This window comes from Molossus molossus, unplaced genomic scaffold (assembly GCF_014108415.1).
Source record: "Molossus molossus isolate mMolMol1 unplaced genomic scaffold, mMolMol1.p scaffold_m16_p_19, whole genome shotgun sequence".
In the NCBI taxonomy this organism is placed as follows: domain Eukaryota; kingdom Metazoa; phylum Chordata; class Mammalia; order Chiroptera; family Molossidae; genus Molossus; species Molossus molossus.
Window position 1 is genome coordinate 30,424,805 of NW_023425354.1, and position 25,282 is coordinate 30,450,086.

The 25,282-nt window shown below is 45.7% G+C and overlaps 2 protein-coding genes across 2 annotated transcripts; one reads left to right on the forward strand and one right to left on the reverse strand.

Moving 5' to 3' along the window:
- Positions 1-5,598: 5,598 nt before the first annotated feature.
- LOC118634121 (keratin-associated protein 9-1-like) lies at positions 5,599-6,114 on the forward strand. Its single transcript, XM_036268437.1, has one exon. The coding sequence runs from the start codon at positions 5,599-5,601 to the stop codon at positions 6,112-6,114; it is 516 nt and encodes a 171-aa protein (XP_036124330.1).
- Positions 6,115-22,471: 16,357 nt separating this feature from the next.
- On the reverse strand, positions 22,472-23,413 carry KRTAP29-1 (keratin associated like protein 29-1). Its single transcript, XM_036268438.1, has one exon. The coding sequence runs from the start codon at positions 23,411-23,413 to the stop codon at positions 22,472-22,474; it is 942 nt and encodes a 313-aa protein (XP_036124331.1).
- Between the last annotated feature and the right edge of the window lie 1,869 nt (positions 23,414-25,282).

Sequence of the window (25,282 nt, forward strand, 5' to 3'; positions counted from 1 at the left end):
CAAATCTCATTACCAGTGTCCTTCAAAACATTTTTAAATATATTGTGAACAGTGGCTGTCAGTGCCAACGCAGATCCAGTGCCCAGCAATGGGGGGGGGGGGGGATTCCAGTGTCCCCTGAGGAAATGGCTGTGGGCCCCCCTGGGAAAGGACTGAGAGATCACTACTACATACGCTTGCTGCGGTCCTTGGTCTTGGAGGACTGGCCTCTCCTTCAATGAATCAGTGGGTTGTAGATCTGAGAACTGGCTCAGGTCTGGAAACTGGGTGAGGGATCATAATTTTCCACTGGGTTCACTGACCTCGGCCTGTGGGTCACCCATCACTTTGCCCGGATTGTCATTCCAAACTTGCTGCCCATCATGCATTTACACCCATCATGCATTTACACCCGGCCTCTGCCACTTCAAGGATATCATTCTCGCTGCTCCTGGGGAGCGCATTCAGCTGGTTGGATTTTCTGCTTCGGCTAGATCTATTCTAGTGTATTAATTGCTCTGTGCCCTGCGATCCCTTCATCCTCATCTCTGTGTTGTGTGGTCCAATCTGTACTAGTTAGCTGTTGTTTTGCAATATTACCTCAATTTTAGCAGCTTAAAATGATGCTCATTTACCGTCTCACAGTTTCTGTGGACCAGGTCCTGCTCAGCTGGGCTCTCTATTTTGTAATGATTCATAAGGCTGCAGTCAGGGGGTTAGCTCACACTGGCATCTCATCTAAAGTCTTAGCTGGAGAAGAATCCATTTCCAAGTTCACTTATACAGTTGTTGACAGGATTCAGCTCCTCGAGGGCCACTGGAGTCAGAGCCTCGGGTCCTTGCTGGTTGTGGAATAGAGACTGGTCAGGTTTCTGCAGCATAGACCTCTCCCATACAGCCACGTGCCCCATCAACGCCAGCGACGGGGAGAACGCTGGCTAGCCTGAAAGTCACCGTCTTTCATAACTTAATCACTGATGTTGCCATATGCTGTTGGTTAGAAGCAAGTTATTCAGGAGGAGGGAATTACATAAGACCCTGAGCACCAAGAGGTAGAAATCGCTGGGCCACCTTAGAGGCTGCCTCCCACAACTCTTACATGAAACCGAGTGAAAGAATAAAAACACATTATACATACATGAAGATTCCACTTACATAACATTCAAAAACATGTAAAGCTAAACTATATTTTTAGGATGCATACCTAGGTGATAAAACTATAAAGAAAATCAATTAAAAGATTATTTTAAGAATCAAGATAGTGCCCAGCCGGTGTGGCTCAATAGTTGAGCCTCGACCCATGCACCAAGAGGTCACTGGTTCAATTCCTGGTCAGGGCACAAGCCCGCATTGTGGGCTCAATCCCTCATGGGGGGCATGCAGGAGGTGGCCAATCTATGTTCTCTCCCATTGATGCTTTTATCTCTCTCTCCCTTTCCCTTTCTCTCTCTCTCTCAAATCAATAAAGAAAAAAATAAAATAGAATAAAAACAGAATCAGGATAGTGATTCTCTGTAGTGGGGAAGGAGAGAGATGTGGTCAAGAGAAGACACATCATGGGCCCCTTGGTGACAGCAATGTTCTATTTCTTGACTCGGGTGTTGGGATATATAGATGTTTGCTTCATAATTGTTTATTATACTATTCATGTATATTGCATACACTTCTCAGTATATAGTCGTTCCCCCTCAAATCCAAGGTTATGCTTTCTGTAGCTTTAATTACCCACAGTCAACCACGGTCTGAAACAGTAAATGGAAATTTTCAGAAAACAGTTCATAAGCTGTAAATAGCATGCCATTCTGAGTAGCAGTGAAATCCATGCTGTCCTGCTCCATCCCACTGGCTGTGAACCATCCTTTGTCCAGGGTGTCCACACTGTACACCCCGCCCGCCCACAGGTCACCTCCTAGCTGTCTCGTTATCAGATCAACTGTCTTGGTATCGCAGTACCTGTGGTCAAGTCACCCTTATTTACTTAGCAATGCCCCAAAGTGCAAGAGTAGTGATGCTGGTGATGCAGATGTGCCAGAGAGAAGCCCCGAAATGCTTCCCTTCAGTGAAAAAGCGAGAGTTTCTAACCAAATAAAAAATAAAACAAGTATGCTGAGGTTGCTAAGATCTACAGTAAAGTAGATCTATTCATGAAAGGGTGAAGAAGGGGAAAGAATTTTGTGCTAGTTTGCTATGGGAAGTACCTCAGGATATTTTGGGGATCTCAAGAGAAGAGAAATTTACCTAAATCTATAGGTATTGCAGGCAAAGATGGTTGCAGGTACCTGGCCTGGCTTCTTAGCTTCAAGAAGCTGTTAAAAGTTCAGTCTGAAGATTCCATATATCACCCTGGCTGGTTTGGCTCAGCGGTTAGAGTGTCAGCCTGCAGTCCAAAGAGACCCAGGTTCGGTTCCGGCTAAGGGCACATACCTCGGTTACAGTTTGTCCCCAGCCCTGGTTGGGTCATGCAGGTGGCAACCACTCAATGTGTCCCTTTCACGTCGATGTTTCTCTCTCTCTCTCTCTCTCTCTCTCTCTCTCTCTCTCTCTCTCTCTCTCTCCCTCCCCCCCCCCCACTCTATCTTAACAAAATATAGAAAAATGTCCTTGGGTGATGATAAAAAAAAGAGAGAGAGAGAGAAGATTCCATATAAATCCCATCAAAGCAGATTTAAAAGCACCTAATTAAAACCACGATGAGATACTACCTCACACCTGTTAGAATGGCTACTGTCAACAAGAGAAGCAGTAGCGAGTGTTGAGAGGAAGCAGAGGAAAAGGAACCCTCACTCACTGCTGGTGGGAATGTAAACTGAGACAACCACTAGGGAAACAGTACGGAGTCTCCTCAAAAACTAGGGCTAGAGCTACCATATGACCCAGCAACCCCTCCTTGGGGTATCTCTCCCAAAACTTGAAAACATTTATTTGTAGCGATATACGTACCCTTATGTTCACTGCAGCATTATTGACGGTGGCCAAGACCTGGAGACAACCCAAGTGTCCTCCCATAGATGACTGGGCAAGGAAGATGCGGGACACACATACACTGAATACCACTCCGCCACAAGAGAGATGAAATACTGCCATTTGCGACAACACGGATAGACCTTGAGAATATCGTGCTAAGCAAAATAAGTCAGACAGAAAAAGTCAAGAACCATATAATGTCACTCACGTGGGATATAAAACTGAAAGCAACAAACGAACCAACAAGACAAACAACAACTCATAGACACAGACAACAGTGTGGTGGTCACCAGAGGGAGGGAGGTCAAATATATGGTGATGGAGACTTGACTTTGCGTGGCAGACACACAATGCAATATACAGGTCATGTGTCATAGAACTGCACACTCGAGGCCTATATGATTTTGTTAACCAAAGTCACCCCAAAAATTTTAATAGAATTTAAAAATAAATAAAAGAGCCTACATGATCCATCACCGTTCTTGCCGCTCTTAGGTAAATAAACAGGCCAAAGTTAGTAAGACTAGACTTGTTATGAAGACAGATTCGTTTTCCTGTCATTACTTTTGGTAAAAATGGGTGTGAGTGTACAGGGGGAAATTCTGTTTCAGTGGAAACTGTACTACACACCCGTAGAGAGTAGATTCCAGTGCTGTTCATTGTCTTTAAGGTTTTGTTTCTCTGAATTCTTCTAGTTTCCTCATGTTTGGCTGCGACTCTCCAAACTGACGCTGCCGATTTCCTCTGATCCTTTGTGATCTGTAATCGCTGAGAACTAACACCGCCCTTTCTCCTGACGCCCTGCGAGCTGAAGGGAGATGCTCGACAGGAACTTCAGAGAAATTGCCGTGAGCGCTCGTGTTTAGAACATTTGCTTCGTGCCTGTTGCTACGTGGGCCACGCAGGCAGCTCGCCTAGACCCCCAGTGGCATCACCAGAGACATTTAGACTGCAGAAGATGCTTCTTTTCTCTCAAACGGCTGCCCTCCTGACTCAGGCTGGGTTTATAGTCTGCTCCAGACATTCAACTTTGTTTTTTTCCCCCCCATAGAAACACTTTATTAAGCGTTTTTCACCCATAGTCCTAACTTTGTAAATCTACCTACATCACTACCTCCTGCAATGAATTGACATCTTTTCAGGACTGAGAGATTGATTCAATGAGATACAAAGGAATCCATCAAATTAGCCTCTGATTGTGAAATTTCTGGGGGAAGTTTCAAAGGCAGGACATCAGGGGAGCAGAATTTGCCACCCCAAAATTTGTCTCTTGGCATAAGGACTATTTTAGCTACTTTTTAAAGACGCAGCAGACAGGGAGAAAATGGGAGACATCTATAACACTGTCAACAATAAAAAATTAATAAAATGAGGGAAGAAAAAAAAAAGATACAGCAGACAAAGGCAAAGCTCTGAAAACCAAATAGAAGTTACCCTTCTGTCAAAGACATTCACATGTGAAAGAAATATCTTCATTCGGAAGGCTGTGTCCCACACTGAGCCAGGAAGGGGCATGACTCAGCCTCCAGAAACTTATCAATGGAGGAGGCGAGGCCTTACCTCTGCAAAACAACTTGACCCTTGTTCACTGTGCTTTTCCTGGCAACCACAGCTACCTAACTCCCCACCCCCCAGGTCTTCTTTTGTCTTTAGCTGAGGATGGCATTTAAGATGAAGGCATATGCCATCTCGGGGGAGTGACTTAGTTCCTGGGTCTCCCATGAATACAGGAGGTACACACGTTCTTGAACTGTCATTTGTTTTTTTCCCTGCTAGTTAGTTTCTGTCAATGTAATTCTTAGACCAGTAAGAAGAACCTAGAAGGGTAAAGGAGAAATTTTTCCTCCACAGCACAGACTTGGACTCGGGCATGAATTTACTTTGTCGCTGTAAACATGTTGGCATCGTGCCTGTCACCCCAGGAATTAGTCCCAAAGTACAGCCGGAGAAATAACAATGTAACCAGAGGCAGGGCCACATGGAACAGACTGAGCCGCTGGGGGTGGGGATGGGGGGTCGGCCCTGGATGAAAGAAGGGGAAGGGATCAAACAGATACATGTAACACGTAGACACAGACAACAGGGCGGTGACAGCCAGAGGGAAAGGAGATTGGGGCTACTGAAGGTGGGCAAAGGGAGAAGAAATGGGGGCAGAAAGAGACTTTGCTTGGGGCAGTGGGCACACACCGCAGTGTACAGATGATGTTTTGTCGAGTAGTACACTTGAAACGTGCATGGTTCTGCGAACCAATGTCACCCCAAGAAATTCGATTGAAAAAATGCTGGGGAGTGAAAGTGTACTGACCCTGATGAGGAGGTCAGGAACTGTGTCATGTGACCATATTATGAGCAAAGCAGGAACGATGCTGACAATGTGACCACCTTCCTTATATCTGAAAAATTATTCTATGAATAATTCTCAATTAAGAAACACATTGAGCACTTGTTTTCTACACATTCACAACATGTAGAGAATAACTTCCTTTTTTACGATTCCCGAGCGACTATGGAAAACAACATAAACAACAACAAGGAAAGTTCTGGTCATTGGTCGAAACTGGGGTGGGGAGGGTATAAAAGCCCCAGGATCGAGGGGGTCATCAGAATCTGAGAAACTCACCTCTGAGCAGGAGTCCACCCTCCACACCTGACACCATGTGCTGCTCCCCTTGCTGCCAGCCCACCTGCTGTGGGACCACCTGCTGTGGGACCACCTGTTGCCAGCCCAGCTGCTGCTGCCGCCCATGCTGCTGCCGCCCATGCTGCGTGTCCAGCTGCTGCCAGCCCAGCTGCTGCTGCCGCCCATGCTGCGTGTCCAGCTGCTGCCAGCCCAGCTGCTGCTGCCGCCCATGCTGCGTGTCCAGCTGCTGCCGGCCCTGCTGCTGCTGCCGCCCATGCTGCGTGTCCAGCTGCTGCCAGCCCTGCTGCCGCCCATGCTGCGTGTCCAGCTGCTGCCGCCCATGCTGCTGCTGCCGCCCATGCTGCGTGTCCAGCTGCTGCCAGCCCTGCTGCCGCCCATGCTGCGTGTCCAGCTGCTGCCGCCCATGCTGCTGCTGCCGCCCATGCTGCGTGTCCAGCTGCTGCCAGCCCTGCTGCCGCCCATGCTGCGTGTCCAGCTGCTGCTGCCGCCCATGCTGTGTGTCCAGCTGCTGCCAGCCTTCCTGCTGCTGACTCTCCCGCTATGGAATCCTGTGACACAAACTAACCTGATGATCAGTCACCTGTTCACAATAGCCAGGTTTTACTAACATCCAACGTGCTGCCACCGTCTTTCTGCCAGTCATTCTTGATTAAAAGGTTCTGTGCATAGGGTGGTCAGATGCAGTCAACTTCAGTCTGATTTTCTTCCTTCTTCATTTGCTGTCATCTCTGTGATGGCTGCAGGACTGAGACGTCCTTGACCTACAGTCCGCATGTCAGGCTTGCAAAAATGATCGCCACTTTCCCTCCAAGTCACCTAAAGCACACATCATTATGATAGAGTTCTTCCACGTTTACTATATTTTTGTAATCTTTTCTCTAATGCACTCATTATTACTCTGTCTTTTCATGATTACCTGCATCGTCTTCCCAGCTGTGGGAAGCTTCTCTGGTTCTTCCCAATAAAGTCTTTGCTACCTTCCAGCCTATGTTGTGATTTTACTTTTTGTCCAGCGTTTACTCTTCAGGCCTTCCATTCATGTATCATTTCACAAGACCCATCTGTTCTGAGGCTGGAAGTGACCCCCACTAGCAGGACTGGGATGATCACCTCCCTCTGACAGGTGAATAGAGGTCACTTGGCTAGTTATGGCCAGGACTTGGTCAAGAGCCAGGGCTGCTGATTCTACTCCCGGGTCTGACATTTACATCGTATTTCAAGCTCAAACGAAACAGCGGTCTGAGCCTTGGGAAGATGGTGTGCTTTGGATCGTCTGCGTATCGTTGAAAATATCCTTTTCCATATACAGATGTTTTTCGTTTTACAGACGCGTTCTCTCCGTTTTCCAAAACCTCGACGACCACTTGCACACGTCAGCCCAGCAGGCTGTTTCTCAGAGACGCCCTCCATGTATTCCCGGTGCTGTGCCACCACATGTAGGCCAGAGACTCATCTCAAGACCCCTGCTCTTTGATGTCAGGGATGGCATTCTGGGGGTGTCTCTTTCATCAGGCCACGTATCGTGTGGATATAAAAAAGGGATCAAGGGATCAAGTAAAACACACACCCTCAGCCATATTTCATGTAACCCTAAACGTTCAGTCCCTTTTTTCTCTTAACCAGAACATCAGCAAGGGATCAAGTGTGGACGCCGCCTGGGAATTGAGCTAACCACACTATGAAGATTTCACCTTGGAGCCATTCCACTCTCTCCGCAAAACACCATCCTGAGCTCGATGAGATGAGACTGGAGCGCGGACCAGAGCCGGATGCACCTGGTGCTCTCCGAAGAGACGGCCTCGTTCCTTCACAGCAGGGGAGGAGAGAAGTTGAGGCAGTGATATGTGTTCGTTGGATCTAGATACCGGTAAATTCGTGTTCCTCAGCCTCGGCGCTGTTGACATGCTGGGCCAGATCATTCTTTGTTGGCTGGGTGAGGGTGCCCTGTCGTGACCACTGAGGAATGTTGAGCAGCACCTGGCTTCCGCCCACTAGATGCCAGGGGCACCCTTTCCGGTTGTGCCACACAGAGCTAAGATGGGGAGAGTGGAGAGATGTACAAAGCACATGATGAAATCTGTGTTATCGAGGAGTTATCTAAATGTATAGAATTGGATAATAATAAACGTGACATCAAAACTCATGGGCTGCAACAAAAGCAATGTTTTGAGGATGATTTTTATGTTTATTTCTATAAGAAAAGAAGAAAACCTCAAAATTAATGAGTTCAATGCCTCATATTAAGAAATTCAAAGAAAAGCAATAGCATTGCCCCCAAACTACACAGAAGAAAAGGGGAAGGGGGGGGCGAAAGAAATTAATAAAACAGAAAGTAAAGAAAAATAGTGAATTCAACAAAACCAAAAGTTTGGTCTTTTAAAAAGTGAACAAAAGAGATCAAACTCTGGGAAGATTGATCAGCTAAGATGCTATAAGACCAAGTTCAATAATATTAGGAAAGAAAATGTGGGCATAGGATATGAATAAAACAGATTTTTAAGTTATTTTAATTATCTGTTGCTTTGTTACGAACTATTTATTACTAAAAAACAACTATTTACTCTTCCTCATGAGTCCATGGGCTCCCTGGGCCCAGTTCCTTCGCCCCACATGGTATTGACGGGAAAAAGTACTCACAGTACACGCAGAGGCAAAGGATGGGCCTCAAGAATGTAAATAATTCCCACAAACCAGTAACCATGAACAACTCAGTAGACTATTGGATAAAGATGTGGCTAGGAATTTTATGTTAGCGAAAACTCACATAACCAATAAATGTAAAAAAAAAAAAATACTCAAAATTGTAAGTAATTGAGAAAAACGCAAACCAAAACCTCAAGATTCCAACTTACACCACTATATTGAAAAACAACTTAAAAGTCTGCCACTACCAAGAATCAAGGGAAAATGAATCCGCCGAAGCCCTTGCGTGTTGGAGGGAAGTGGAGGGTGGTATAAATTTGGATAGCCACTTTAGGAAACAAATTGGCATTTTCTCCTTAATGATAGGCCTGTCCATCAAACGTGCCAGTAATCTCACTCCCCCAAGCTTTGTTGACAACCAAACATTTAGTTAATTATCGCTTTGATTTGTTTCTTCCTTTTCCCTGTAGATCAGTGAGCCGGCTGCTGGCCTGTTTCATTCATCCTGATATAAAATCATGATCTCAGCCTTGGACAAGTGGCCATCCCCTCCCTTGCCCCTCTGAGAATCTTAAAGGGTAAATCCATAGGACTGTTCTCTTAAGTCTCTGCACCATCGGAAAATCTGTGATGACCGGTCGGGGAAATGCTGCATCCTAGGAGCAGGCGGATCAGCGCCACGTGCGGAGGAAAAGGAACGTGTTTCCTGGCAAAGGGCTGAAATGGAGGGCAGAGCTCGAACGGGTCGGGGCGTGCTCAGAAATTCTAGTCTGATTATACAGCATCGATGCTTCTGGTGGAGAAAAAGTTCAGGGGCCTGGGATGAGTATAACCTGAAATGTGGAGAGACTCTCTCGAAGAGCTTCCCGAGGATGGAACGGACCGCTCTGGGTGCCCAAATGTTTAATTACCGGGCACTCGAGCTTTGGAACTGACAACCAGGTTTTTATCAGGATTCCTGACATGCCCGAGATTCCTGCTCACTGTGACTCACCCTGTCATTATTCAATTGATCGCTCAACGACATGGTAATATTCTCTGAAGTCTATAAGCTTGCAAATTCCTTATGCTGTAGAGAAAACATGCACACTGTCATGATCATAGGCCTCCCTCGGAGAAGCGGGGAGGGAGGCTGTCTTCCAAAAGGCATTCAGGGCAGAATCCGCAGCCCTGATCGTGACTCTGGACCTGATGTTGTTTACACACCCAAGGTGAAGCCCCGTCTTGGAGCAGACTCACCTTAGCCAAGCCCGTAAAGCAAGGACGCCTGTTTGCGAACTTACAGGAGAATTAACTGTCACTGGGACTTCTCAGCTACCGCAGGAGCGAGGAATCAGGACCGGAAGGTAAAGGAACTAAATGTCAGCTGGCAGTGGACACGTTTGTTTCACAATAGTTTTCACCAATGGAACGTGAAAACTCACAGTCCTGCCCCTACTCCCCATCTCCCTGAGCAGAGCTTGGGGCGGAGGGCGGGGGGTGCTGCCGAATTTGCCTCAGCGCTGTCTCAATTCCCAGTTTCCGTGACACCAACACCCTCAATTAGGTTTCACATTGCCTGTGTCTTTAATCAGATCTGAACCAATTCCACAGACTTTGAAGATGTCCCCCTGTTTAAGGTGCCTTTACATAATTCGGTTCCGGTCGTTTTTAATGTAGATTCCGAGTGTTGGGTGGCATCTTGCTGCCGTCCCCACGTACGCGTCCTCACTCTTGTTACTGCGTCGTGAGCAACAGCATAAAAAAAAATCTGTGTTTTGGTTTGTTTCTACCATGATACCTTTTGGTTATTTCTGATAGTTCTAATTTATTTTTGGATGACTGGATTTATTTACCTTTCTTTTCTCTTAAAAAAACACAAAATAGAATCCTCAGTGATGTGCAGTTATCATCAGAATATTGCATTGACTCTTTTTTTTTTTTGTCTTTGTTCACACCCATCATAGTCCCCCCCCTCCGTCCCATGAGTTACACACTTGTGATTTGAATCAGACACGAACGTCAACCTCCAGATGAAGCACTCCGGGGCGACGCAATGCTGGTGGGGAGAGAACGGGGGTTAGTTGCAGGAAATCAGCCTCAGTCCTTGGTCTTTGTTTCATCCACTCCTTTTCCTTTTCCTTTGGAGCCTCGGACTCTCCGATTCCTCATCTCAGCTGCCCAAGAAGGCTCCACTTCTCCTCGGCTTTAGCCACACTTGTGAATCAAAGCCACAGCTTAGGTCACTCATCATTTTCCTCCAGCCGTCCTATGGCCAAGACCGTATGGGAAGACCGGAAAGAGTGTAGCGACAATGTGTTTGTTTACAAATATGAATGGACACTGGGCCCTCGAGGGCAGGCCCAGGCACGACAGTCTCTTCCCAGTCCCATCCCTTTCTGACCCCGTGAAAATCTCTCCATTGGTGGCCTTTTCTAAGAGCGGTTGGGCCCTGTGTTGGGTCGCCCGAGGCCTTCTCCTCTGAGGAACCTTGATTTACAACACAGACAGCCACTCTCAGACTCGTGCCCAAAACGTAAAAATGCCTACGTTACATAAGCAGTGTAAAGCCAGAAGGACAGCACACCTGCCTCGCCCCTCCTTCGCTGCCCCGTGTCCAGGGTTTGCCCCGGTCCCCGGCCAGAAAGACTCTCTTTCTGAACAAAAGCTTTCTTTATCCAACATAAGGACATGATCAAAACCGAACCCTTGAGCCTCATTCAGATTCTTGCTTGGAACAAAGATTAAGATGGAAAGGGACACATTTCGTGACCCTTTTACCTCTTCAAGTTGATTCCTAGCAAAGTGAGCCCAGTTTTCCCTAAGCATTCTCCTTTCAATGTCTAAAGGTGATAAATATAGCAAACCAGAAATCTACTAGTGTACATAAAAAACAACTAAGGCCAAAAAAGTTCACTATGAGAGTATTTTCCCCATACAAATAAGCTGATTATAAGAAGAAATATGATTTCATTTAAGATCCATTGGTAAAATCATAATTATGACATAAGAAAGGAGGAACCCTCAATGTTACTTATGCATGCAAAGGATAATATTTGAATTGTGTAGAAAAATATTACGAAGAGAAATTAATGGCCCAAAATGGATATAAACAGTACAGGAGGAAATTTTGTTTCTCTGAGTTCTTAAACAAAATACTTCTCAACTACTGAAACACCTTTCAAGTGAGAACAGTGAACTCCTATTTGAAAAATCTTAAGGAATCTGAGACATAAAGAAACCAAATGGTCCCTGGCTGGTTTGGCTCAGCGGTTAGAACACCAGCCTGCGGTCCAGAGAGACCCGGGTTCGGTTCCCGCTAAGGGCATGTACCTCGGTTGCAGTTTGGTCGTGTGGGTGGCAACCACTCGATGTGTCCCTTTCACGTCGATGTTTCTCTCTCTCTCTCTCTCTCTCTCCCTCCCACTCTATCTGAACAAAATATCAAAAAAAAAAAAAGAAACCAAATGGGTATCAGCATCAGAGATAATTTTTTTTTTTTTTAGTCCTCACCCGAGGACACTTTTCCATATTTTGTTCAGATAGAGTGGAGGGAGAGAGAGAGAGAAACATCGACGTGAAAGGGACACATCGAGTGGCTGCCACCCACACGACCCAACCAGGGCCGGGGACAAACTGCAACCGAGGTACGTGCCCTTAGCGGGAACTGAACCTGGGTCTCTCCGGACCGCAGGCCAACGCTCTAACCGCTGAGCCAAACTGGCCAGGGCCAGAGATAATTTTTATGCAATCTGAGCTGACTGAAATAAGGGAAGTAATGAGCATCCCAGCATTTGCAATATATGTACCAGAATTTGAATTACAAGAGCTGTTTTTGCTTGCTGACCCTTGAAACAACTTATAATGTCTGTGAAGACTGTATAAACAATCAGCTATTGCACAATTAGCTGTTATATAATACATTGTTGTTGGTAGTAGCATTTATAGAGTTTTCTGTATTTGAAATGATCGAATCTTCATTGTGTTTAGTGGCTGAATCACTGCTTTCTCCTCTTATTCTTTGCTCTAAACCAGCAACTGTTAACTTCCTTCCTACAGGTCTGTCCTAAGAAAGGTGCTTGACAGTTGGACATTTGTGCATTGAGTGACTTAACTGTTCCTTCCTCCTGTTCTCCGGTAGTTCAGTCCAATGGAGGGAACTCCTTTTCTGAAGCTTAGACGTATATGTAAAACAGGCTACTTATATTAATTCCTTCAGTAAAATAGCTATTATCAGGGAAATAACAGAATTTGTTTTTTTTAAAAAAAAAAAAAAAAAAAAAAAAAAAACAAATATATCCTACTCTTTGTTGCCCTTGTTAAAAAGTTGGACTTAATGGCCAATAGTGATGGTTTGGATTTAGCTAATGAGCATCATTAGAAATTAGATATGCATACGTTTCTCCATCCCCATCCTCCACCCCTGCTGATTGTCTTAATGACTGGTTAATTTTTCCACCTCTAATATGTCTTCCTGCCACACTTCTTTGTTGTGTTTATCATTTGCTTTCTACCCACTGCCGTCATTAGAATCGTCGTCTTTGCAACTAAGGCATTTCACAATTTATCACCTAATAAACTCGACTCAGCTTATATGTCCTTTTGTGACCTGAATTATGTGTCCTATACTCCCTTCATACTCCCTTAGATTGAGAGGATATTTTATATTTTACAAGTTTCTTCCACATCTATTCCTACACCACAAAAGAAAGAGGCTAAATTTTAAGACATTGGGCTAGGATTGCCTTAGAGTGTAAGGAGCCCTCCAAAGAGCGACACGCAGATTTGTTGGCAATGGCTCTGAACTGGTCATCATAAAATCACTGTCAGCAAATATTTCTCCAGCTCCAGTAGGTTCAGGCATTGCCAGGAAGTTTCTAAGAAGTTGGGTTATAAATGGAAACTTCCTGATATCATAACACTTATTGTTATAAAATGAACCCATGTATATGGGCAAACTGTTGAGATCAACAAAAACATCACCAATGTCATATACCACACACACAGGAAAATTCCACATGTTATGTGTGGGGCCTATAGGCTCTTTACACATGTCTTTGGGACCATTTGTAAGTCTCCAATGGCATCTTCCATTCTATTTTCCTAATTCATAGGCACTGGGGTGACTCCCTACTGAGTTTTTGTTTCAGTGTTGACCTTTATGAGTCTGCCTCAACCATCATATATTCTTTTTGCCCCCAACCTTCTTTATCAAAGTCCATTATGCCAACCTCACATTTGGGATTACCAATATAAGAGAAATAATGCATGATTTTTGCTCTTCGGAAGTGGAATTTCTCAGGACAAGTCTTAAGTGTACCCTAGTTGTTAAATAGATATCAAAACAACGAGCAAAATGACAGACTAAATTCCATTCTAAAAGACACCAGAAGAAAGAATGGTTTAAGTTGTCTTAATTCCTTTTCAACTATTTTCCTGTGTGTGATTATTGTCCTAATGCCGTTTTTTTTTAATTTTCAATTTTTATTCATTTATTTTTGTTATAGATGTTTCTCCTTTTACCCCCTTAGACACCCTCCTCCCCATCCCTACCACTACCACCCCCGCAACCCTTCCAGCACTGTTGTCTATGTCCATTGGTTATGCACACGTGCATGTAAGTTCTTTGGTTTATCTCACCTCTCCCCTCCGTCCCCCTTCTCTGAGGTTTGGCAATCTATGTCTCTGGGTCTTTTAAAATACTTTCCAGTGTATAAGGATACCAGAGAGAGTTATAGGGAGCTGTGTATTAGGATTTGATTGCAAAAGGCCATGTACGGGATATGTTCGTTTGACCCACAGGAAATTTTCACTGTTGTAGATCTGAAATAATTGAATATTTGCAATTCAGTGTCTGAGGAGGGACAGAAGTGGCGAACAGAGGACAGATTCTACCTCATTCAAATCCCATCTAGTTATCTGGGGGGAGCTAATTATATTAGAAAGTAATTATTAATGAAGGAAGCTGCAGATGATTTGAGACTGGCAAAAAAAAATAAAAGAAAAGAATAAAATATTTTTAGAATATTAATTTAATTTTTAAAAATACCACACAGAAAAGGAAAACAAACAAACAAAATACAAAAATATGTTTTTTACAAAATGATTGTAAGCAAAGGAAGGAGGCCATTGAACAGGGCAAAGGTCTATCATTGTGTGTTGGTAATCTTGTGTCTTTGCTTGAGTTTTAGAAATCAGCACTAGTTTTTATTTGTCTTCCATCTTTCAAACAGGGAACACTACCAACCATCTATAACGGGGAAGCTTTAGGTCATAATACACAGAAACCAGTAGTTTGCACCAGGGGACCAGGATTGGGGTGGGGTGTTAAGGGACCAGAGTTTTCCATTTTTCATTCACATATTATTTTTCTCCTCAAGCATGAGTTACTCTTTATATTAAAAATGAAGATTATGATGTTTCCTTCCCAACCTAATAGGAAAACTTGCAACATTGGGGGATTGGGAGGGGGGAGAGGATAGAGAAAGAAGGAGGTTTTAATTCCTTTTTATCTAAAAAATGAGATCAAACCTTATTTCAAAATAACATCAAGAGGTTTAATATGAAGTACACTCCTCAGTGTGGTGCTGCTATTTTTAATTTTTAATTTATTTATTTTTTGCATAATGCATTTGTATCCACCCCTCAACCAACTCAAGACCCATGAACCATCGACATGTCCGTATCTGGCAAGGAGAATCCAGGCTTGCAGACGGGATCCACTCTCCTTAGTTTATGCTGAGACCAGGGACTGAGATAAGATCTGAGACCTCCCTGGGGAACGTAGCACAAAGAATTTGTGAAGGTTATGCGAGGAAGACTCTCAAATTGGAAAAATGACTGAACATTTATAAGGGATTTAACAGATAATTTAATAATTTAACAGATATCTAAATTCTCCCAGTAAGAGCATGTCACTGTATGTGTGCACAGGGTCCCAGCGTGCTCAGAGAACAGACGTAAAGCACACGTTGATACTGAGCTATCTTATGGGACAAGAGATGCTGAAGGTGCTCAGCAGGTGCCATTTCGTGTTCATGCTTCTGCGAATCAAACACCTTTAAGTTTGATCTCACCTCCGAGAAAGATTCTTAGAATGGATTGTTCAAAAGAACCTTTGGGAACCTCTAGAAAAAGAACATGGGACCACTTAGACCAAGTCACGGTTAATCCTTTAGCTTTTTGGTTTTGCTAGATTAGTCAATCAATGAAATTTAGTAGAAAGTGAATCTGAATTTCTGCAGGGCAATTTGAGAAAGAATCTCATAATACCTTATGAAGGGAGTGCAGAAATACAGACTGAATTCAGTGGCAATTGCCAAAACATGTCTCATTTCCAGTGACAACATTGCACTTTACCCAATAATAATAAGCAACTTCAAGCTGAGACCCTGGATAAGAGATGTACTAGAGGGACAGTTAGGCAGACAGCTTGGGGCAAAGCTACCAAATAGTCTTTCCTACTGATACTCAAGGCATCTGGAGTTCACTAGGGAAGAAGCACTATGGCTAACTTGAAGTCAAAGTAAAGAGGCATATACCTGAAGTTGATGCTAAATCTGAACGTGAAGAACTCTCTCTTCCACACAATGACAATAAGGACATCAGTACGACTAGAGTAGGGATATGAACTTAGCAATGGGCATGCAAAAGTAGGAGCAGAGACTATAGACACAGGAGCCAGGAAACCATTTGAGGAGTGACAGAAGTGTCCCCTATAAGAGGACAAATGCCACCTCACTAAATAGAGACTTAGTCATTCAAATCCCAGAAAATTTCCTAATGGGGTTGAGATATCTAACAAAGAACAGTACTCAGTGACATCATCAGGCAGATATGACCTTGGGGAAATATGGGCTATACTCAAAAGAGAAGGATAACGCCCTGCCTAGTGTGGCTCAGTTGGTTGGATGTTGTCCTGTACACCAGAAGGTGGAAGGTTCAATCCCCAGTCAGGGCACATAGCCAGGTTGCATGTTTGATCCCCTATTGGGGCTCATGCTGGAGACAACAAAGCAATGTTTCTCTCTCATACTGATGTTTCTCTCTCTCTCTCTCTCTCTCTCTCTCTCGCTCTCGCTCTCTCTTTCTCTCTCTCTCTTCCTCCCCTCCTTTCCTTCCTTCCTCTCCCCCTCTCTCTCCCCCTCCCTCCCTCCTTCCTCTTTCTGGGATGAAAAGAGAGGGAGAAGGATGACTACTTCACATCCTGGGCCGGTTGGACAAAATAGCCAGGGCCAGACTCTGATCATGTCTCTTCAAAGGAACACTGAATCACTGCAGCTTTGAGGAGAGCGGCTCCCTGAGAATGGACCTGGAAGCCAAAGCACATGAGGAAGAATGGAGCCATCCGGTGAGAATTATCCAAGAGAAAAGAAAACCTTTGGGGGAAGGGAACGCCCCACTGTCTTCAAATATGGGAATAGCTGTCTGCAGAAGATAGACTGGATGTGTCTTGTGTGGCCTTATGGGGTCAAGAAATAAGACCAATCATGGGAGCTATCGATACTAATTTTGGCAAAAGTAAGTGAAAACTCACTCTTGGGGCTGTCCAGAGAAACAGTGTTTCCTGTGCAGGTGGAGTGTCCCTTCTCTAGAGATGCTCAAGCATAGACTCAAATGAAAGTAATACAGATGTTGCGGAATGATTGCATAAACAAATGGGTATTTTGGCCGGCTGATTTGCAAGATTCCTTAAGCCAGTAAGATTTTATGAAGTCAGGCCTCACCCAGGTTATATTGCCCTGAATTTTGACCAAGGCACTAGTGAGAGTAGAAAACCTACTTCTCCAAGTGGCTTCTCCCCTTTCCTCCTTCAAAAACTTGAGTTGCTTTGACGTTCACACCATCCGGCTGTGCTGCCCCTGCACTTCCTTTGGGTTATTTTCTACCTGTTTTCAGGAACTTCCACTCATTCATTTGTGGATCGCTGTCTTTCTCTCCTCTAGACTTGTCTTTATGTTTAGTGAATTCAACGTCTACAAAGATAATTCATCTAACACCTTGACCTCTTCACTGGCCATGAGCTTTTCCTTCATCCCATTCCGGTCACTACCAGGACAGTCTTCTGAACCTCATGACCACGAAGAAGGAGGCTATATGCACAACAATCGACATCAGGTTGGGGACAGCAGGAGGGATGGGAGCGGGAAGGAAGGTCGATGGGGAAAAGGGAGGGACATCTGTATTACTTTCAACAATAAAAAATTAAAGTTAAAAAAAAACACACACACACACACACAAAGACAGAGCTTAGATGATGAGCAGACGAAGAATCAACCAGTCTGTTTCTTTTAATAAGATTTCTCACATTTAGTCAGCAACTTCCTCCAAACCATTCCTCAGAGTCATGGAGAATTACATATAAAGTAATAAGGAATGGATTTGTCCTTCTCAGTGATACTGATTTTCGCAAAATCACCATGTTAAAAACCCAGGAAAGGATGCATTCTAAGGTTTTAGAAACTTGGCTCTGAGTGGAAGCAAACCCTCCATCCCTGACACTATGACCCACTCATGCTACCAGCCACCTGCTGCAGGACCACCTGTTCCAGGACCCCCTGCTGTCAGCCCACCTCACGGGCGTTGGTCCAGCTGCTGTGACCAAACCTGCATCCTGCTGAGAGGAGTGCAGGCCATGCAGAAATGCCACATCTAGACAGTCCCGGCTAAGCCCAGCCCAGGCGCCACGCACGTGAGTGAAGGGGCTTGGTGATTCTGGCCCCTCGCCAGCTGAATATTTCCAGACATATAGAATTATGTATGCACAAACATTTCCAGCTTGAGCAAATGAGACCAGAGACAGTGCAGGGTGAGAAGTCTTTTGGGACCCCCAGAATTCTGCTGGCAGAAAACAGGCTGAGATTGCTGCTCAGCAAGAAACTTGTGCTCTTTTTTCATGAAGAAGGAAGAAGGATGGTTCCGAGATCAGAACTAAGAGCCCGAAGAGCAAATCCAAGAACCATGGAGAATTATTCCCAGGCATGGACACCTAATCAAGGAACTACCAACATTTGCCCAACTTGATTTCAGAATTAGACTGGCGACTGCCTTATACCCTCATTCTCCCCACCCCTGGAAAAGAGGTGCCTACATCGGTTATCCTGTGCTCTCCCACTACTGCGTGTCAGGTATGTGAGAGCCAGAAAAGTGTGTCTTTAGATTCACAAGCCTACAGGTGTAGAAGAATTGCACTCTACAAGCTGTACTTCAGGAGCTGTGCATCCACACTTGGACCTGCTTTCTCCGGTGGGATTCTGCACTTGGAGCTTATGCTGGAGTAAGATGAGATTTGGGGACCTTGAGAGGGAGGGAGTGCATTTAGCATGTGACTCACTGGGGGACCCAAAAGCAGGCTGTGTTAGGCAACCTCTAAGGTGATTTCCGATTATGCCCACCCCTGGCTTTCACACCTTGGCGTAGTCCCTTCCCCTGGAGTGCAGGCTGGATTTACTGACCTCCCTCTAACCAACGGAGGACAGTGAACGTGGTGACCATATTGATCTCAATCTCTCCCTCTTGGGCCCCTCGCCCTGGGAGGATCCAGCTGCTATGCCCTGAGGGCAAGCGGCCAGTGTGTGAAGAAGCCCACATGGCAGGGAAATGATATCTCTGGCCAACAACTGGCAAGACCCTGTGGCCTGCCAGCAGCCACAAGAGTGAGCTCGGCAGTGAATCCGTCACCATCCAAGCCATGAAGTGACTCCAGGTCTAGCCAGCCTCTCAGCAACTGCCTGCTCGGGGACCCCGAGCCGGAGCACCCAGCGCAGCCACACCTGGCTTTCGAGCCCGCACAAACGGTGAGATAACACTAAATTTTGGTGCCATGTGTTATGCAGCAATAGATAACTAATCTAATGAAACAGATCCATGTATCAAAGTGCAATTGCGTTCTTTTTTTTTTTTTTTAACTATGTCATAAACCTGGAAGTACATGGAGGACTAAAGGTCAGTCTTTTTTTTTTTTGTCCAGGAGTTTCTTTAATTTATTTTTGTTACAGATGTTTCTCCTTTTTTCCCCATTGACACCCTCTTCCCGATCCCGCTGCTCCCCTCCCCCAGCATTGTTGTCTATGTCCATTGGTTACGCATACATGCGTATACGTTCTGTGGTTTATGTCTTCCCTCCCCTCATCCCCCTCTTCTGAGGTTTATCAGTCTGTCCCCTGCTTCCGTGTCTCTGAGTCTATTTTGTTCATCGGTCTGTTTTGTTCATTATAGTCCAAAAATAAGTGAGGCCATGTGGTACTTGTCTTTCTCTGACTGGCTTATTTCGCTTAGCATAATACTCTCCAGGTCCCTCCATGTCGTCTCAAAGGATAGATCTTTCTTACAGCTGCATAGTACTCCATGCAATTGTATTCTTAATTCTTAATAATAAGTTATTAATTATGAAGCTTAATTATTGCTATAAATCTTAATTCTTAATAAAAATTACTCTTAAGAGCAATAATAAAGGAAAAAAGTAAATTTTATAATTTTACATTATATATATATATTTTTTTTTTCCTTAAATTTCTAAACCGGGATACTATGGTTATTGCTTGAATACTTTGTAAACAGTACGCACATACAACTGAACAGTGAGGAGAGGGGCACACAAGGTTGTACCTGAGCAGGGAAGAAGGTAAATGGCCCTGGAGAGGATACAAAAGGACTTCAACTTTACCAATAAGGTTTTATTTCCATTACATTTCCTAACGATCCAAAGTAGGTGTAAGAAGATGTCGATTCTGGTTGGTGGGGTTTGTCCTATTTTTCTCAACCCTTCCCTGTATTTTTAAAATTGCTCCCTACTCAGGACAGAAGTGTAAGTGAAGACTTAGTTATGAGCCTGTCGGGGCTCGGCGGAACATTCTTTATAATGGGAGGTTTCGATGTTTTATGGACAAGTCCTGGCAAACCCGAAAGGAGCTCATAAAGGCTCTGGCATGTGCGCTGCTGCCAAGCGTAGGGAAGGTGCGCAGCTTCCCAACAGCCCCCCACACCTGCCGCGTTGGAAGCGCGCAGCCTGCGGGCGGGCAGGTGGCCAGCGGACAGCGTTTGCCAGCGCGGCGGAGAAATCCATCATCAGAACAACGGAAAGAAAGGGACTTCGATGGGCGAAAACTAGTGCCCAGTGTCTCGAGCATTCTAGTATTACGAAGCAAATTATTTAAGGAGCTGTAACTCCTTCGACTTGTATGTGAGGACCGTTGCTGCGAATTCTGTTCAGGACGGAGGGACGGCGCATCCCACTTGCGATCTCATCCTTCCTCAGCGTTTCTGAAATCTCGCGGACGATGTGGGCGTGAGAACTGAAAGAGGGTTCCCATCAAAGTGTCATTTCTGGACGACATTCCACCCGTGGTAATAATTTTGAGATACCGAGGTCCCTCTCTCTCTTCCTTCTGCTTTATAATTTTCTGTTTGGACTTCAGTTGCCAATAACTGAGTCAATTCTATTCCTTGGGTAGCACATTATCATTTTGGGTTCTTGCAAGGCCCCTCTCTCGTTTATTTTTTTTCTTTATGTACTTATACATTGATTACTTTTTTAAAATATTTTTTTCTTTATTGATCTTTAGAGAGAGAGAGAAACATCGATGAGAGAGAACATCGATTGACTGCCTCCTGCACGCCCCCCACTGGAGATCGGACCACAACCTGGGCATGTGCCCTGACCGGGAATCGAACCAGTGACCTCTTGGTGCCTGGGTCGGCACTCCACCACTGAGCCACACTGGCTGGGCGTAAATTAATTGATTAAATTTCTGTTCTCCCATGCACCACTCTTGCCCAACAAGCAGATCTTTTATTCTGTTGAACAAATACATTCTTCAGCAAACAGCCTCAGACGTCACCTTCATCACGGGCTCTCCTGGCTCTGCAGCGCAGGCCCACACTTCAGCCCCAGAGGTGGACTTGTCCGCCTCCATAACCACGTGAGCCTTTCCTTTAAATAACTAAATATTCGAATATCTTAAATATCTACATTGTTCCCGCTCCGGAGAACCAGATTAATGCAACACCCGTGGGAGGAGCACCTGAGTGTCTCCCCCTCTCCTAGCGGTGCACCTCAGACTTTCTTTAAATCTCTGTCATCACAGCAATGCCGCAGTGTGCCTCCCTCTGTGGACCTGTGTGAGAATGTGGGGGTTTCAGACCTACAGACCCAGTGCCCCCAGACTGATGGGAGGCCAGAGCCGTTGCTATAAGCGCACACTGCAAATCTTCCTCTAAGCTTCCCCCGAAAGAAACCAACCCAGCCATTTAAAAAGGGTTTAGAGTTAATAATTATACACTAGAAATGCTTGGTCAGAAGTTCCCTTTGACGAATTGTTTTTTGGGTTTTTTTTTTTTTTTTTTTTTTTGGTACGTGCCCCTAGCGAGAACTGAACCCGGGACTCTCTGGTCCGCAGGTCGACGCTCTAACCACTGAGCCAAACGGGCCAGGGCAGACTAATTGTTTTTAAAACTGTCTCTTAGACTGTCAAAAATATAGGAAACAATTGCCAAAAGTTATTAAAGGGTGTATGATTTTATTTAAATTGGCCATTAGGTAAATTGACCATTTAAATAACTTTTAACTGAATTAACCTTTAGCTGTTTTCAATGGCTGAAACCTCATGTTTATTTTAATCTGTGGCTTCACAGGACCATTTCTGTCTTTGGCTTCCCAAGTCTATTCACTGCAGGACACTGAGGCCACTCAACTCAAAAGAGCCGTTGGTGGTGTCACGGTTGGAAGCCAGGGAGGCATTAACTTTACTTCTTCCAGCTGGAGCACCTACAACCCTAGACACCAGCTGCCCTTGCAGACCAAATGCAGACCACGGACCCAGAGGGCCCGAGGTCATCGCGGTCAAATGTGACCCGGAGGAAATCGACGAAGCAATGTGTTGAAAGAAAGCATGCTGGGAATCTTATCCATTATGCTCAACCAGTCCCATTTTAATTAGCAGTTGGTAGCAAAGGACTCTTTTTAAAGACTGGGCAGCATAAAAAAAAAAAAAAAAAACTGGAAAGAAGACTTTGCTGAAGTGAAATGAACTGACATCGGGAAATGCAAAATACAGCGTGGACCATATTGCTGAAAGGTTCTCCTCAGTGAAGACAGATCACTCAGTGGCTGCACAGGTTCCTGCTCCAGGTCCTGGGGAGAAGGCAGGGCTGGACTGGGCGGGACGTGAGCAAGCAGGCATATTTGTGCTTGGCCGAGGCGGACACCGGGGTGGATACACGCTGCAGACAGCCGCAGACCTCAGAGGAGGTGCGTAGTGCGCTCCATCACACAAGTGTTGCCTTACAGAAGCTGGACTTGTGGCTGGGTTGGCAGGAAGGGGATTTGTAGCCACTTTGGTTGCAGAAAGTAGGTCTGCCACAAGCTGGTTGGCCGGACAGCACGGTGCCACAGGAAGCTGGTTTGCAAGAGTACTTTACAGAACAAGGGGGCTGGAAGTTAGCCACTGGCTGGCAGATGAAGGATATGGGAGGAGCTGCTTGGCGGAGGTGCAGTGACTGGCAAGGGGAGGTCACACAGCAAGTAGGTTTGCAAGAACTGAACACGCAGGTCGATGGCTGGCAGGGAACTGATTGGCAGGTCTTGAAAATGTAGCAAATGGGCTGGCAATAAGTTGATTTGCAGGGCTGATCTTCACCACTAGCGGGGTGACATGCACCTACTTGGCTGCAAGTTGGTCGGCATGGACTAGCTGCACAGCCAGTTGGTGGGCAAGAGGCTTCAGGACAGGAAGTCACCTCAGAGCAGGATGGCTGGCAGGACCTGGTGTCACAGCAGACTGATTGGCCACTGGCTGCCTCGAGAGGTCCGGACACGAAGACATGTTCCTGGCAGGAGCTTTGTTGACTGGGGCTGACTTCACAGCACTGTTCCTGACCCCCGGTGGATTCCAAACAGGAGGGCTGACAAGGAGACTGGCCGGTGCTGGACTCATGGGAGGCTGTGCAGGAGCAAATGGGTTGGCAGACAAACCCCACGCAAGGAGTTGCTGGAAAGCAGATGGGTTGGCAAGGAGCAGGTTCGCAGCCACCTGGGACACTGCCGGATGGCTGACAGTTTTCTTGGCCTGTGACCAGTTGCCATGTTCTGCTCCAGCAGGAACTAGGCAAACAGATACCATTTGGGAAGTTGCCACCCTTTGGGCACCTGAAGATGGTGGGTACAGCTGGGACGGCCGTGACATTTCCAGGACAACAGCTGTCCACCATGGTGCTGGTGCTACCTTCCTGCGAAGTTGCAAACTCCGTATACTCGAGCTTGAAAGACATCTAATACACAAGGGCTTTTATAGTCTTTCACTAGGGGTGTTGGCACAACAGAGCATCTTTCCTTGTTGTTGTTTCTACTGGTTTGCAGACAAACATCTCATTAGCAGGCTTCAGGAGCCTGGGAGATGTTGTCCCCACTTTTAAAGCTTGTCTGTTGAGTGGGGAGTTTTCTTTGCTAAGTTTGGATTCCTTGATGCCGCTCCTGCTCTGGGATGAGCTGTTGCTTTTACAGGAGGTTCCCCAGCCTCCCTGAAGCAGCCCTTGGCTGACACTAACCTCTCATCAGGAGGCTGCAGCCCAGCCAGAGCTCTTCCACCAGGAATGCGGCTCTGCACCATTCAGTCAGGAGATGAAGCCCTGACCCAGTTCAGGGAGGACGCCGTCGGAGATGGCGAACAGAAAACCAGGCAGTGCATCCCAAGGGCATTCTCTCCAGAACCTTCCCGTTGGGCTTCCCTGAAGCTCAACTTTGCTCGTACCAATAGCAATAGTAATGGCTTCCATTTGTCATGTACTTACTATGTACCAAGTCCTTGGCTGCATTATTCATGAAATCTTTGCAATGACCCTACTTAGTAAGTGTAATTGTCACCACCATGTTGGAGGTAGCAAAACTAACCCAGAATTTAAATAAGTTTCCAAAATTATGCAAGTAATGAAGGGTAGAAATAAGAATCAAACCTAGGTTGGGCTGACTCCAAAACCTCTGAAATTACCTATTGAACCTCCAGACTTTGGAGGGGCAAGGGAAAGACTCTAACATAGCATAGTGATTGAAGGCTGACATTTGTGCAGCAACACACCTGCTCATGGGTCAGGCGCATGGGGTCAGGTGGCCCAGACCCATGCTAGGGATCATCTGCCCACTCCAGTGACTGTACTCCTCAACTAGATCAGACCTGCATGAGTACTTACCTCTGCTTATCAATACACCCAAAGACAATCTTTGAATTTGGAAATGTAAAACCGCCCAACGTTTCATCAAGAAAGGTTAAACTCACACTATGATGCCAATGCATATGCATTCTATAAATATACAAACACAACAACCAGAAGTGACATGAGGACGTCACTGAAAAGCCGCGTTAGTGTTATATGAACCTCTTCCAAGAAGGACTTGCAAGGCGCTTTTCTGACCCTCCCCCTCTCCCTCTGGGCTGGTCCTGGCTCTGCTTCGCCAGCCAACCCCAGCATCCCACACGGGCCCACGTCCTGCCCTGGTTCACAGCGGAGAGGCGCCATGGAAAGGAAAGACCATGGCTCTGGGAGCCAGGCAGGGCTGGTCTCGATTTCTGGATCAGCTACTAACTCACTCTGTTGGACCTCTTGGCTCATGACCCCATGTTCAAAGTACCAAGAGTTCATCAACTGCGTTGCTGTTGCTCAGTTACTTTTGTTCTTACCTGTCCCTCTCAATTATGGAAAATGCTGGAAATCCTGGAAGCTACTTTTCAAAGTGCCTCCCCTGAGAACCCCGCCCCTACTTTAAAGAGACATGTTTCTGGTTGAGCAATGCCGGGAAAGCTGTCCCGTGGTGGTTGAGAGGCTATCCTTGCCATTGCCTCTATGTCACAGCATCGGTGGCTCCTTCGCCCTCACCTCATCGCTGCTCATTTCAGCCTCCTGCAGACTACAGGGTCCCGAAGGGTGTCGTATCCCGAACGCCTGCATCCCAAGGCCTTCGTCGCCCAAGAGGAAGTATTTTTGGTCTCAACCAAGTGAGTCCACCAAAATGGAACTGAAATAGATTTGAGACACCGTGTCAACTTCGATCTGAAAAGGATGCCAGTACCCTACACCCATACATAC

Coding starts and splice junctions, on each gene's coding strand:
- LOC118634121 (XM_036268437.1), top strand. CDS start 5,599: ATGTGCTGCTCCCCTTGCTGCCAGCCCACCTGCTGTGGGACCACCTGC.
- KRTAP29-1 (XM_036268438.1), bottom strand. CDS start 23,413: ATGGTGGACAGCTGTTGTCCTGGAAATGTCACGGCCGTCCCAGCTGTA.